Here is a 14,861-nt window from a genome sequence, read left to right on the forward strand (position 1 = left end):
CATGTATGTTGTGTTAAATGAGGAGGAAAAGGACAGCAAGTACATTTTATAGAAACGGTTCCTTCAATCAGAATTTCATGAAATTCATATTCTGAGTGCAAAGGCCACAGATTTCTATGGAAGGGGTTTTCTGGCCCTTCAGAATCAGGTTAGCCTGCTTTGCTCAACAACACTACAACGTCCATGGCTCAGTGAGACTGTGAGTGAAGAATGCTTGAGAGCTTCAGCAGTTTGCATAACATTAATCATAAAGGCTACTGACTCTCATGCATGCACACATTTCATACAGAGTTGGGTTGCATGGTAGAGTTTGACATGCAAAAGGATCAAACATGCTCTAATGAAAGAGAGATGTATGTATACTAGCCAACCTTTCCGCCTGAGAACCCTTTGCACTGTCTTATATTAGCTTTATTTTTACAGAAATGTCTCTGTTTTCTTTTCAAACTCAGCTTGCATTTCCCCTTTAAAGTTCATTTGCATACATGATACCTGATATAGAGTGGGTTTTATTTTCATTATCGGCTTCATAATATGTACACATGCCTCCAGCAGCTGAACATTTCCTCTGCATAACTGAAGGAATATGAATGTATAATTTATTATTTGGATGTATGGAAAATATTATTAGCTAGATGAGAATGTAGGCTTCTAAACGTCCAACAAAATACTGGGAACAAAGCTCCAGTTGCTGAACCCTCCAACAACTTGAAAGAACAATTCCAGAGGGATCCATTACCTTCTGAATGAACATAGGAAAAAGATGCTAAAGCTTGAACTTTCTAATTTTCTTTCTTAGAAAACAAAATAGAAAAGAGTACAAAGTGATCCCTTATTCCAGCACTCCAAAATACATGTGCGGTTTCATGCTAGGGTCATTCAGATTGTTGGCTAAACATCTAAGGCACAGAGCATCAAATGTTATATTGTTGTCAGTATTGCATGTGTGACGTTTTATCACCGCCACCATCATACTTTACATAGGATATAATGTCTGAAGGACCTGAAGGTTTGTCCATAGAAATCTGTGGATCTGTGAATTCTTACTAGGAGGGGAGCAGAATTTTGTTGTATGTACATTTATTGTTCACCCTTGGAGTATGTGGGGGCCGATAAGCATTCTTTAAATGGTTTAAGAGATGATCCCTTGTCAGGAATCATGACCATCTGTTGATGAAAAGGGCAATTCACCCCAGCTGGTTAAAGCCAGTCTAGCTGCAGGGTTTTTTTTACCTAACAGCTCTGTGGTGCTTTTTAAGGAGCCCACTGTGTGTTACTGTTAACTTAGCATATTATCTGTACAATGCTGAACAAACTGGGCTGGAGTCAGCTCCCCAAGTCCAATACTCTGGAGAAAACATGGGTTTTTCAAGGTTTTCTGATTCATGGTGGCATCGCAACATCTTGGCATAATCTTTCTCTTTCCTCCAGTCATCCTGAGTTGTCAGTCCTATTCCCCCCCCCCTTCCCTGTCTCCCCTTCTAGGTTCTTGGACTTGTTTGGAGAAACTAATGGGGGTGGTGTTCATGCAGTGTCCAAGATAATTCTTTGCAACTTGTTGTTGTTGTTTAGTCATTTAGTCATGTCCGACTCTTTGTGACCCCATGGACCAGAGCACGCCAGGCACTCCTGTCTTCCACTGCCTCCCGCAGTTTGGTCAAACTCATGCTGGTAGCTTCGAGAACACTATCCAACCATCTTGTCATCTGTCGTCCCCTTCTCCTTGTGCCCTCCATCTTTCCCAACATCAGGGTCTTTTCCAGGGAGTCTTCTCTTCTCATGAGGTGGCCAAAGTATTGGAGCCTCAGCTTCAGGAGCTGTCCTTCCAGTGAGCACTCAGGGCTGATTTCCTTAAGAATGGAGAGGTTTGATCTTCTTGCAGTCCATGGGACTCTCAAGAGTCTTCTCCAGCACCATAATTCAAAAACATCAATTCTTCGGTGACCAGCCTTCTTTATGGTCCAGCTCTCACTTCCATACATCACTACTGCATCTACCTGTCTCTAAATCCAGTGTCTCTAAATCTAGTGTAGGCTTGTCGTTAGGGCAAATGAGGCACTACCCCATCAACCTCAGTTTGCCCTCAGCCAGCCCCTACCTGCCTGGCTTCTTACTTAAGACCATCACTTTCTGCTTCCAGCCGAGAATGTGAGAAGTTTTGCAGTTGTGTGACAGAGATGGCAAGAGACTGTACCACTTCCCTCTCAGGTACATAGCTGGAGCCAGCAATGGCAGACTTGAACAGCATTGGATTTACTGATGACTTTATCGGATATATAGTTGTAAAGGTGGGGCTGACTTTTGAGCCCTCTCTTTACAGACCCTCCCAAGTGTCCCTATTTTTCAGGGACACCCCCGATTTAGTTAAGCCGTCCCAGTTTCTGATTTGATCCCCAAATGTCCCACTATTCCTTAGGATGTTCCTATTTTCATGGGAGAAATATGGAGTTATCCGATCCTTAAGCCGTCTGAAGGCAATCCTGTTTAGGGAAGTTTTATTAATGTTTAATGTTTTATTATGTTTTTATATATGCTGGAAGCTGCCCAGAGTGGCTGGGGCAACCCCGTAAAATGTGTGGAGTATAAATAGTAAAATCATCATTATGGAATGGGACATCCCTATTTTCATCGGAGAAATGTTGGAGGGTATGTTTTTCTATTGCATCTTCCTGTGAGTAAAAGAGGGCTGCCTCTTCACTCACATGATTCTTACACCCAAGCTGTTCTACACAGCAATATCTTCACCAAAACAAGTGTGACCCAGTATCCTTGCACTAATGCACTGATCAACCAGAATTGAACTGAGATTGGAAGCCTGGTCTACCAGGCCAAGCCGATTGTTTCACATGGATTCCTCCAAGGGGATAAGAAGAGAAGTTTGGTTTCAGTCACAGATTTAATGTGCAAGCTAGATTAGAATGAAAGGGTTATTTCTCATTACTCTCATAAGTGGCATCTTTCTTCTCAGGTTGGCAAGAATACATTGCAGGCATTGTAGGTATACCTGCTAGTGTGTTGCTGATTTTTTTTCTGGTGTTGAATATTGCAGTTTCCAAGACAAGGCTTGCAGCAGACACAACAGCAACAACAGACGGCTGCCCTTGTCAGACAACTCCAAAAACAGCTGTCAAGTAAGTATGCAGCACTGGATAAAGTATTTTGTGTTTCTACAGCTGGGAAGTACATTTTCTGCCAGTTAACTTTCCGCAAGTAATAAATATCGATGTAGTCAGTTCTGGTTTAAAGTAGTTTAGTTTGTGATAAGGCCTATAACCTGAAAATTGCCACGTGCATGGATGCTGTTGATCAGTAGGGGTAGGTCTGGGTACTGGATATGATCTGCCACGGGTGTACATCTAAGTTGTATAGCTCACACCCAGAATACTCAAAATAGTTGGTCAAACTTTTAAAACCGGTTTAACTGGCAAGTGTTTGTGAGAGAAGCAACTGAGTAACTTGCCCTTCTCCAGGGCTACAGTTCCCAAAGGAGAGGAATTGGTACAGGCAATCCTAGTTTTGCGGAGGGGCTTCCGTTCCAGACCTCTACATGTGTTAGCAGAGCACACAAAAGCCCACTCTGCCCAGCTCCGCCCCATTCCACCTCTACCTGGCTCCTCCTGTCCCCCTTTTCATGACGACATGGGCTTACTTCCAAATTTGGTGCCATGGGTGTAGGTGCAATTGTGCATCATTTGGATGTGCCTAAACTGGGAGTTGCCTGTACTTTATAAGGAGGGAAGCCAGGGCAGTGAAACCAGACACTTGCAAGCCACGAAATGTGCTGATTTTTTTGTTCTAAATCACACAACCTCTACAGATCAAGCCACTACCAGCCATATGTAGCAGTCCTTGGTTTTGCTACCTGTTTGGCACTGCAAAAAATCAAATCAGGGTGAGGTTGTCAAGCACATGACAAACCACAACCACATGGGTGATGGCCGGTGTCGTGGGCTACATGTTCAACTGCCCTGCTTTATGTTTATCATAATTCTGTCGCAGCAACTCTGTGACACAGCATCCTCGGGTGCCATTTTTTTGCAACAGGGCTTTGATGGTCGGACCTTACACTTGATGAAGATTTTTGTTAGCAATAAGACATCCCGAGCACCGATCCACACACATTCATGGGAAATATGGTCCACTGAAATGTTCGTTTGTAGGATCACCACTAGGTGTGATTCTAGGTGGCTGTTGAAGCTAAGGCACTTTCACACCATAGGTTTCAAATGCCTTGATACCACTTTAAACAGTCAGGGCTTCCCCCCCCCCCCAAAGATTTCTGGGAACTGGAGTTTAAGGATGCTGAGAGTTGTTCAGTGACCTCTACTCCCCATTAAATAACCAAAAACGCAGAGTTGTAATGTACTTGATTTGGGTACCGTTTGCCACCAGTTTATCTATACTTGCCAATATGTTCTTTTTGAAATCAGTGGGGATCCTCCGCACATTAACCCGGCATTAAATCTCATTGACTTCAGTAACTTGGCACAGGATTTTAACATTTGGGCATGTTCTCCCCCCCTCCACCCCCATTTCCTAGGTAACCAGCCACAGCAAGGTGTGAATCCATATGGCCATCCTTCAAACTTCTGAATCTGGAAGATGGGAATAAGACAAAGTGTTTGCACTGAAGAATAGGGAAACAGAATTTGTTGCACTAATTATCTCCCCCCCCCCCAATTTTTTGTGCTGCAACTGATGTGAATATATAAGAAATAGGTGATTTTTTTGTTTTGTTTTTGCACTTAACTAATTATAAATGTATGGATTATGTGGGATTATATGAAGAACATTTGTTGCTGAAGAATATATGGATTTGGTGCTTTTAGGGTATAAACACTCCCTGCTCCCCTCTACAGGATTAAAAATCCTTCCTTTCTTTTTGTGGAAAACAAGTTTTGTTTTTCTTAAGAACTGCACTGGACCAAACTACTTACGAAAAAGGCACTTCCATTTTTTTTTTATTTAATGCACAAGGTGGTCCCCCCCCCCTTGTTTTCGATAAAATGTGTATTGATTTCGGTTTTTTAAATTAATTTTGATCATGTTTGTAGATTTCATAAGCACTTTATAAAAGAATTTGTTTGCAAAGTTCCTGATTTTTTGTTGCTTTTATTGTGGTAATAAAGTTCCTGAAGGAGGATCCTTACTTGTATTCATTAAGTTTCTATTTAAAAATCCAGTAGTTTGACAATAATAAGCCTACTAGACTTCAGTACAAATCTCCGTAGTAAGATCTCCTACCTGCAGATGATCAAAATGAGTACCCAAAACCTAAATAATCACATGTTCAGTCATGCTCAGGGTTGCAGCCTATAACTGCAGTTTGAGACTAGAATAATTAAATGCATAGGTTTTCATTCTGTTTCCTGTAATTCCACTGGAGATATGCTAACATGGGTGTCAGAGGCTGCCTCAGGTCTCAGCTCACAAAAGACCAACGCCAAGCTCTTCTTATATACAGGGATGTTTATTGCAGTTCATTATAGATTCCACAACCGAGGCGTGCAGCCCCGTGTCTTTAACGTCAGACGTTTGAAGTCCCCTCTGACTCGCTCCCGCCCCTGCACCAACTTAAGAGGCTTGTGCTAGACCACCTCTTCCTGTCTTTCCTTTTCCGCAGGGTCTTTCTGCCCCCCTGGGTTCCTTCCCTCCTGCTCTCTCCTGAAGCGGATTCCTGAGATGCCTGTTCCCCCCTCCTTCGTGCTTTGGGGCTGGGCTCCTCCTCCGGGCTTTCTTCATTTCCGCGCGCCTCCACATTTGAACTTGGCGCGCGCTCGCTACCCCTGACCTTCCTTTTGACACTGACACTACTCCCTGTACTACTCTCCCCCTCTTCCGGCAGGACGTTCTCCCCAGATCTCCTTCCCCTGTCTCTTTCCTGCTCCGCTCCGTGTGTCACACTGGGAACCCCCCTCTCTTCCCTTCGTTCCTGCTGGGAAGCCGGCCCCGATCTCCCACTCCCGCTCGGGGTTTCCCTGCTGCTTCCCTGCTCCTGGCAGGTCCCCCCTGTGACCCCCCTTGTCCTGACTAGGGGCGCCCCCTCCTGAGAATCCTCCGATTCACTTGAGAGACTCATGGAAGATCTCAAGTCATTGTCATCCTCTTCCTCACTGTCCTGGGATTCTTCCTCGTCGCTCTCCGTCTCCTCCCTCACCTGTGTCTCTGTCTCTGAACCCCTGACATCCATCCCCCCCTCGAAGCCCCCCCTTCCCCCCTCCCGCTGCTCGGGCGCAGGTTCCGGGGGCTCCGTCGTTGCGGAGGTCGCTGCCGGACACAGGTCGTCGACGTCGATCTCCTCTGCTTCCAGTTCATTGTTTGTGTACTCGAACCCATTGTCCTCTCCCAACATGTTCACGTCCTCCCCTCCCCCTGTTGCCTGGGTGGGGTCTGCTTGCCAAGGACCCACCCGCCACCTCATGCGCCAGTCCTCTTCTGGTTGATCGTCCCACCAGTAAGAAGGGTCGGTGTCCACCCCCGAACACGATCCCCTTGGAGGGCTCGACTCTGGCGTCGTCTCCTCTGCGGAGGAGAACCCTCGGAAGGTGCTGGCGGAAAGTGTGGGCGTAAAAAGCCAATCGTCGAAAAACTGTGCTGGCATGGGCCTGTGTGGGAAAAGGGCATGGAACTCGTCCTTGAGGAGGGGTTCGTCCAAAGCGTAGTCTGGCACCCAACTGTTGGTGCTGGCCGGGGCGCCCTCCCTGGCGAGAAAATATTCTACTCCCTCTTCCCCCCATCTCGAGTCCAGAATCTCTGTGACCTCGTTGACTGGTTCGTCCTTAGGTGACCTCCCCCTCTTGGGCGACTCCCTGCTTGGTTCTGGTGCCGTCCCTGACTCCTGAAATCTGTGTGGGGCCTTGTAGGGGGTGAGCATCGACCTATGAAAGACCGGGTGCATTCTGGAACCCTCGGGGAGGGTCAATCGAAACGCTACGGGATTGATCCTGGCCTCAACTTGGTACGGCCCTAGTTGCCTGTGTCCTAGCTTCTTTTTAGCTAACGACTTGGCCGGCACCGCTTGGGCCGCTAACCATACCCAGTCTCCCACCTGGATGTCTTCCCCCTCCCTCCTGTGTTTGTCCGCCTGCACCTTATAGGCTTGTTTAGCCAGCTCTAAATGTCTCCGTAGCTCGTCGTGCACCTCTTGCAATTCTGCTGCGAAATGGTCGGCTTCCTGTGGCTCCCCCTCCCCCGTCGTTACGAGCCCCGGGAAGGTTCTGGGATGCCTTCCATTGTTAGCAAAGAACGGCGTCACCCCCGTAGACGCGTGCTTCGTGTTGTTGTAGGCAAACTCAGCCATCGGCAGGTAATCCACCCAAGCCGCGGGTCGCTGATTGGCGTAACATCTCAGGTACTGCTGCATGATCGCGTTGACCCTCTCTGCTTGGCCGTTGGTCTGCGGATGTCTCGCCGACGACAGGTTGATTTTGACGTGCAGGATCCCTAGGAGCTTCCGCCAGAAACTGGACACAAACTGGCGCCCCCTGTCAGACAGAATGGACCGTGGCAAGCCATGCACCTTGAACACGTGGTCGATGAACAGTTTGGCTGTCTGCTCCGCTGTCGCCACCTTCGCACAAGGAATGAAATGCGCCATCTTGGTGAACAGGTCTACAACCACAAGCACCGCCGTCTTGCCTCGCGAACTGGGCAGATCAGTGACAAAGTCCAGCGCCACCCTCTCCCACGGTTGCAGTGGCGTTTCCAGTGGTTCCAGCAGTCCCGCTGGCTTCTGGTGCACTGGCTTGGACCTTTGGCACGTGTCACACCTGGCGACGTACTCCGCGACCTCCCCTCGCATCTGGGGCCACCAAAAGTCTCTGGCCACTAATTCTGTCGTCTTTTCCTTGCCGAAGTGGCCAGCGCTGGGTGCGTCGTGCAACTGCTGCAGAACTTTCGTGCGGAGATCGTCTCCCGGAATGTAGAGAGCACCTTTACGGGTCAGCAGGCCGTCGTGTATCTGGAACTCGTCGTCCTTCGCTGTGCCCCTCCGCACCTCTTCCATCTTGGACTGTGCGAATGGATCCGCCTGCAACGCGTGACGCACCGCCTCCAGGTCCACGGCGGCTGAAGCGCACGCCCACGCCTGCGGTGCAAAAATGTGCTTGGCTGCCACCGGTGCCGCTGCCTCGAGATACTGCGGTTTCCTGGAGAGCGCATCTGCTATGACATTGTTGTCGCCTGGGATGTACTCTATCCTGAAATCGAAATCCGCAAAGAACTCTGCCCAGCGTATGTGCCTCTGGCTCTGTAGCTTCGCCGTGCGCCAGTACTCTAGGTTCTTGTGGTCCGTGCGGACCTGCACGGTGTGCTTGGCTCCGATGAGAAAGTGCCTCCACGCCTTGAAAGCTGCGTGGATGGCCAGCAACTCCCTGTCCCAAATGGTGTAGTTCTGCTCCGACTTGCTGAGCTTCCGGGAGTAGAAAGCACAGGGCCTCCAGTTTCCCTGCGGGTCTTCCTGTAAGAGGACGGCCCCCACCGCTCTGTCAGATGCGTCAGTCTCCACCCTCATGGGCCTGCCAGGATTCACGTGTAGCAGCTGTTCTTCGGACGCGAAGAGACTCTTAAGTCTCCTGAAGGACTGCTCCGCTTGGTCCGTCCAGGTGAACTTCTTCTTCTTGGAGCTGAGAGTGTCCGTGATAGCTGCCGTCTCCTTGGCGAAACCCTTGATGAACTTGCGGTAAAAGTTGGCGAAGCCGACGAACCTCTGGACCTCTTTCCGATTTCGCGGGCTCTTCCAGTCCAACACCGCGCGGACCTTGGCACTGTCCATGGCTAGTCCCCTGTCGGACAGCCTATAGCCCAGAAAATCCACCTCCGTCACGTCGAATTGGCACTTCTCCAACTTGGCGTAGAGCCTGTGCTCCCGTAGCCTCTGCAGGACCTCCTTCACGTCGCTCTCGTGAGCCTCCGGCGATTCTGAGAAGATCAGAATGTCGTCGAGGAAACATACGCACTTCTTGTAGAGGAGTCCCGCCAGCACATGATGCATAAAAGCTTGGAAAAAGTGGGAGCCATTTTGGAGACCAAACGGCATAACTCTGTATTCGTAGGTGCCCAACGGCGTGAACATGGCCGTCTTCCACTCATCACCCTCTCGCACACGTATGAGATTGTAAGCTCCGCGGAGATCCAACTTGGTGAAGATCTTCCCTTTCCGCACCGTCGCGAGCAGGTCGTCGATCTTGGGCATGGGAAAGGCCGCGGGCTTTGTTTTTGAGTTTATGAATCTGAAGTCTACGATGAGCCTCTTTTGGGGCGTGTCCTTCTTCTTCACAAAAAACACAGGACTGCCCCCTACAGCCTTCGATTCTCGGATGAATCCCCGCTGCAGATTGTGGTCTATGAATTCCCGGAGCTCCTGCAGCTCCTCCTCGGACATGGAATACAGCTTCACAGGCGGCAGCGTTGTCCCTGGCAAGAGGTCAATAGCGCAATCGTAGGGCCGGTGAGGTGGCAATTGGTCAGCCTCCTTTTCGCAGAAAACCTCCAAAAACCCCTTGTACTTGAGGGGTACTGCTTGCGCCATGCTGAGACGTAGCTGCTGCCCCTCCTCTTGGCCCTCCTCCTCCTGACCGGTCTGGATGCAATGCTGCGCGCAATAGGACGAGCCGAAGGTGAGCTGCCGCTGGTACCACGCCATGGTCGGGCTGTGCCTATCCAGCCAACTCATGCCTAACACTATAGGCGTGTCTGACAGGCGGGTGACGTTGAAACTGATGACTTCTCGGTGATTGCCAATCTGCATCACCATGGGCGGCGTCTGTTGTACCACTTGCCCCCCCAGCAGTTTCCTGCCATCCACTGTGACGACGTTCAATGGCAGCGTGGCTGGCAGAAGCTCTATGCGATGCTGCTTGACGAACTGCACCCCCACGAAGTCTGCGTTGCTCCCACTGTCAATTGTGATGGGGACCTCCAGGGTGCGTCCATTAGGTAGCTGGAGGGTTGCAGTGAGCTGCACTACAGGTTTGGGTGGCAGGGGGTCTGTAGGCTGCAAAAGCGCTGGGGACTGCTCTACTGACTTGCCTGGCTGTGCCCCAACATTGCTGATTCCAGCCAGGCATTGTCGTTTCCCTGAAACAGCTCTTCATGCTGTGCTGCTGCATTTACTGTTGCCAAGGCTGCAGTGTGCTGCCGGAGCCTCTGGGGACACTCTTTCGCCATGTGCGTTGCACAGTCACAGATGTAACACTTCCTGTTCCCTCTAGGAGGCTTCTTCTTGACTGTTCCGGACGCTGGGGCTCCGGCCACTGACTGAGCCTTAGCACTCCCCAGTTCCATAGGCTCCTCCCCTGGCTGCAGCTGAGGGGAGAGACGCGGACGTCCTGGATCTCTGGGAAAGAAAGGAGGCACTCTGGGCGGTGCGTGAAGCTGGCTACCCCCCTCATTGCGCCAAGGGCGTTCTTCCTGGCGCACTCCAATGGCAAGCGCTCGCTGCACCACGTCTGCCAGGGTTTTAGGTCTGTCCCCCCTAGCCAGCTCGTCCTTCACAGGGCCAGATAGCCCCTCCCAAAATAAGTCTCTGACAGCCAAAGAATCCTTCTCCCAGCGCAGCACATTCAGCAAGGCGAAGAAGCGAGCATGATACTGACGTACGGAAGCCTTGCCTTGCCTTAAACCATGGATCTGATGGCGTGCCACATCCACATCCACACTAGACTGGAAGCAAGCGTCCATGCATTTGATAAATTCATCAGAGTCCCTTCGAGCAGGACAATCCTCACGCCACAGATTGCGCAACCAAGCCCTCGCTTCCCCATGCAAGTGGGACACAATGAACCCCACTTTCTCTTCCTCATCTTTAAAGTCGTCGCGAAGCAAGTGCAACGCATATTCTACGTCTGCTTTAAAACTGGGGTATTGCTGCAGGTTCCCATCGAAGTGGGCTACCAAGTTGCCCCCTCTTCTGCCCAGTGCTACTCCAGCCGCTCTGGTCCCCGGGAACCCCACCTGGCATGCATGATCCCACCTGGCTTGCAGATCTTGGCACCGCTTTTCTGCCTCTTCCCCCTTCTTCTGGGAGACCACTACCTCAGTGGTAAGCCGGGAGACTGCGTTGCGTAGCTCAGCTATCTGCTGCTCCATACTCAGGGCTGCCAAACTTCGTGAGCTTTGCAAAAAAAAATTTTGCGTAGTTTTGGAGGGGACTTACTGTCAGAGGCTGCCTCAGGTCTCAGCTCACAAAAGACCAACGCCAAGCTCTTCTTATATACAGGGATGTTTATTGCAGTTCATTATAGATTCCACAACCGAGGCGTGCAGCCCCGTGTCTTTAACGTCAGACGTTTGAAGTCCCCTCTGACTCGCTCCCGCCCCTGCACCAACTTAAGAGGCTTGTGCTAGACCACCTCTTCCTGTCTTTCCTTTTCCGCAGGGTCTTTCTGCCCCCCTGGGTTCCTTCCCTCCTGCTCTCTCCTGAAGCGGATTCCTGAGATGCCTGTTCCCCCCTCCTTCGTGCTTTGGGGCTGGGCTCCTCCTCCGGGCTTTCTTCATTTCCGCGCGCCTCCACATTTGAACTTGGCGCGCGCTCGCTACCCCTGACCTTCCTTTTGACACTGACAATGGGTTTCCACAGCATGCACCGGAAATTAAGATAACCATTTTCTATTTCTCAGTGTGGGTATTTCAGAATAATTTCAGGGAAGTTGTTTAACCTTCTAATTCTTCTTTTTTACACATGTTTCCAGGTATTCTAAACAGTTTTCCAAAAGATTTCATAATACAGTTGAAATGTAAGGAAATAGCTGTTTTCTGAAATGCTGTAGAACTATTACTTTCCTATGGTTTTTCCATATATATTAAATAAAATCACTTCATCCACTCAACTGGGTCTACACTCCCCATGAAAAAATGTTCCTTTACACAAACTGTCATGTCTAGAACATGGGTAGTTTTATTTTTGTATGACTTTATTCAGTCATGAAATCCCAGCTTCAGTCTAAAGTGGTACATTTCTGACAAAGGTTTACCACCTCATCTGCTGTTTGTGAGAACTAGGCCTTAGTTTTCTAGTCACAGAAATAGTTACTTATTATTTTGTACGGTGGGTGTTCAAAAATTTGGTTATTTTTAGTTGTGTAAATAAATTCAGCTGTATTTATTTATAAATTTGCTGCCAAAGCACAAGTAAATTATCATCAGATTTATTACTATAAAAACAGAAACTATTTTAATCTTGTGGAAGTGACATTTGCCCATATTCGAGTAAAGAATAATCAAAAGAAACTACTGTTTTGTGAATTTTTAGTATTCTGTAATAACCTTTTAGAATTAGATGCACAAATTTTGAATGTGACTCATGTAGGGCATTTTAAAAAATACTTGAGACTATTTGACTATGTTTTCTGTATGAACTGTTCATTTGCCTTGTGATAAGCCGATCGTAAGGCTTACTGTGAATAAACAATCTCTACTGAGCAAATTAGTCAGATTATGTCAAATGAAATCTGCATTGCTATACCCGGCTGATGCATTTCTACCTTCCCACAGGATGTCCGAATCTTTAGTGTAATAAATACTTTTTGAACTGTTGTGTTTGTTGTGAAAACATCTGCATAATGATCCACTTGCACCCAGTATCTGCCTACTTATGCAATGAAGATATGCCTATGCAATATGACTTTTGATTCTTCTTTTCCCTCTTCCTGTTCTGCCTCCCCATATGTCCTCAAAGTCCGCTTCAGAGGGTCCCCAATTCCTCTGGGAACAGATTTTGAGGACACCAGGGGCCAGAAAGGGGCAAGAGGAAAAAGCTCTGTTTCAGCAGTAGACTTATGCTATGCTAATTCCAGATTTCATTACATTGGGAGTTACTCCTCAAAATATGAAGGCATAGTTCCCTTAATATTGTAGGTTTTCTTATGTTATTAAGAGCTGAAAATATATTTTAATGTATCTGTCGGAATCTCTGTTCAACCCAGCTGATAAGGCTCATCTTCGGAATCGCCTCCCGACGATTAATTGACGACCTGATCCTTTGATAAGGCCTCAGGCACGTCGTCCCAGCAGAGCATCAAAACAGCACGTGGAAGGATGAGATAGTATGAGCTACATTGCTATGCTTTATTTTCTAGCTACGCAGAGAGCAAAGAAATATACATCCCCTCCCTGCGAGAGCAGAGAGCAACTGAACAAAGGAACAAAGGAAACAGGAAACCACTAACGTCACATCCCGCCTCCCTTTCCCGTGAGACTGGAAGGTCTCTGGAATGTAAACAGAGTGCTGTGACTCCCAGCAGCTGCTCAGGGATAAGAACAGAAACTAACAGTATCTTGTGTGTCAAAAAGTTGCAGGTGTGTGTTGACCTCTGCTGCCACTGTGTATATTATGTTAGAGGTAGAATAGCACTCACTTGCATGCTCTGTTACACCTGTTCAGCCTGTGTGAACTTCAGGGGTTTTTGTCCCAATGTCATTTGGCCTTTAGTTATGCGGAAGCTCATCTATCATTTTTCTGACAGTCCCCAATGTTTGGATGGGTTCTTTTGTTGATAATCTTCTTGGGATTTTACCATCCTGGTTTAAACATGACATCAAATTGTTTAAAGAGCACACCTGAATTAATGGTTGTCGAAACTATTTTACTCACGCTTTGGGGACATTTTCTCTCCATGAACCCTGTTCATGCACATGACTTTTAGAATGGAGTTTAAATAAGTACGCAAGAATGACCTTAATGGGTCAGACAGGGCTGTCTTAAGCATATGCAGTGCTGGGGTGCAAAGATCTGCCCGGCGCTCTCCCCCAGTTGCGCAGGAGGGTGGAGCCAGTTGCCCACCTCAGCATCTCACTGGCTCAGTTGCCCCCAAACTCACAGCGCAGAGCCGCCCACAGCAGAAGAGCCCACTCCGACCGACTGATGGGCTCTTCCCCAGACTCAACTCTTGGGCCCTGGACTCTCGACCTGGGGCCCGTGAGAGCCCGGGTGCCCTACACCCCTAGCGCCTATAGGTAAGACAGCCCTGTGGTCAGATCAGTATTCTGTTTCCCACACAGCCACATCCAAATGCATCTGGAACCGTCTTTACCAACTTAGTAATGCACATAAGTTGCGGGCTTACTGTACACACATGGCTAGCAAAGCCTAATTTTCTCTTTACGTGGATCAAGAAAAAGATGAACCTTCCATTAGAGCAATATAAAAATTATGGATGCTGCTCTCCAAATGTTTTTGGACTATAGCTTCCTGGCCGTTTGCCATGCTGGCTGGTGCTGATGGGGATTGGAGCCCAACAACATCTAGAGAGTCACAGGTTCTCAACCTTGGTTGACGCAGCTCTTTCATTCTTACAGATTTGGAACTTGACTGCAGAGGCTAAGGACAGGTTGTGATTGCTCTAGACCAGTAGCCGCCCAGCTGTTGTTGGACGACATCTCTAGCCAATCCTGACCACTGGCCATGGTGGCTGGGGGTGATAAGAGCTCAACAACAGCTGGAGGGCCATAGGTTCCCTACCAGTGCTCTATACCCTTAAAAACATCACACCAGAACATTCTGTTTTCACATGATTGGGTAATATTATTACATTGTGCTGCTCACAATTGTGGAACTCTTTTTCTCTTGGATATTGTGAAAGTTTTGCATCCAAACAGATCCTCCACTGCAGAACAAAGGAAAATACTGTCAAGGTGTTCCTGTTATCTGCTCAGGTTCTGGATGTCCTCGACCCAGCAAAGACCAAATCTGGGAATACAGCATACAGTGGTACCTCGGGTTAACTACTTAATTCATTCCGGAGGTCCATTCTTAACCTGAAACTGTTCTTAACCTGAAGCACCACTTTAGCTAATGGGGCCTCCTGCTGCCGCCGTGCCGCTGGAGCACTATTTCTGTTATCATCCTGAAGCAAAGTTCTTTA

The 14,861-nt window shown here is 48.4% G+C and overlaps 1 protein-coding gene across 4 annotated transcripts in view; it reads left to right on the plus strand.

The window, feature by feature from the left end:
• Positions 1 to 5,149, plus strand: part of MED12L (mediator complex subunit 12L) — a 167,352-nt gene extending 162,203 nt beyond the window's left edge. For all 4 annotated transcript variants that reach the window (XM_083503743.1, XM_083503744.1, XM_083503745.1 and 1 more), the window contains 2 exons: positions 3,050 to 3,131; positions 4,541 to 5,149. In XM_083503743.1, the coding sequence (XP_083359869.1) occupies positions 3,050 to 3,131; positions 4,541 to 4,593 (135 nt within the window). In that variant the 3' untranslated portion in view covers positions 4,594 to 5,149. The remainder of the gene's footprint in view (positions 1 to 3,049; positions 3,132 to 4,540) is intronic.
• Positions 5,150 to 14,861: the final 9,712 nt, after the last annotated feature.

The sequence above is a fragment of the Podarcis liolepis genome (genome assembly GCF_965112155.1).
Source record: "Podarcis liolepis genome assembly, chromosome: 5".
Classification (NCBI taxonomy): Eukaryota; Metazoa; Chordata; class Lepidosauria; order Squamata; family Lacertidae; genus Podarcis; species Podarcis liolepis.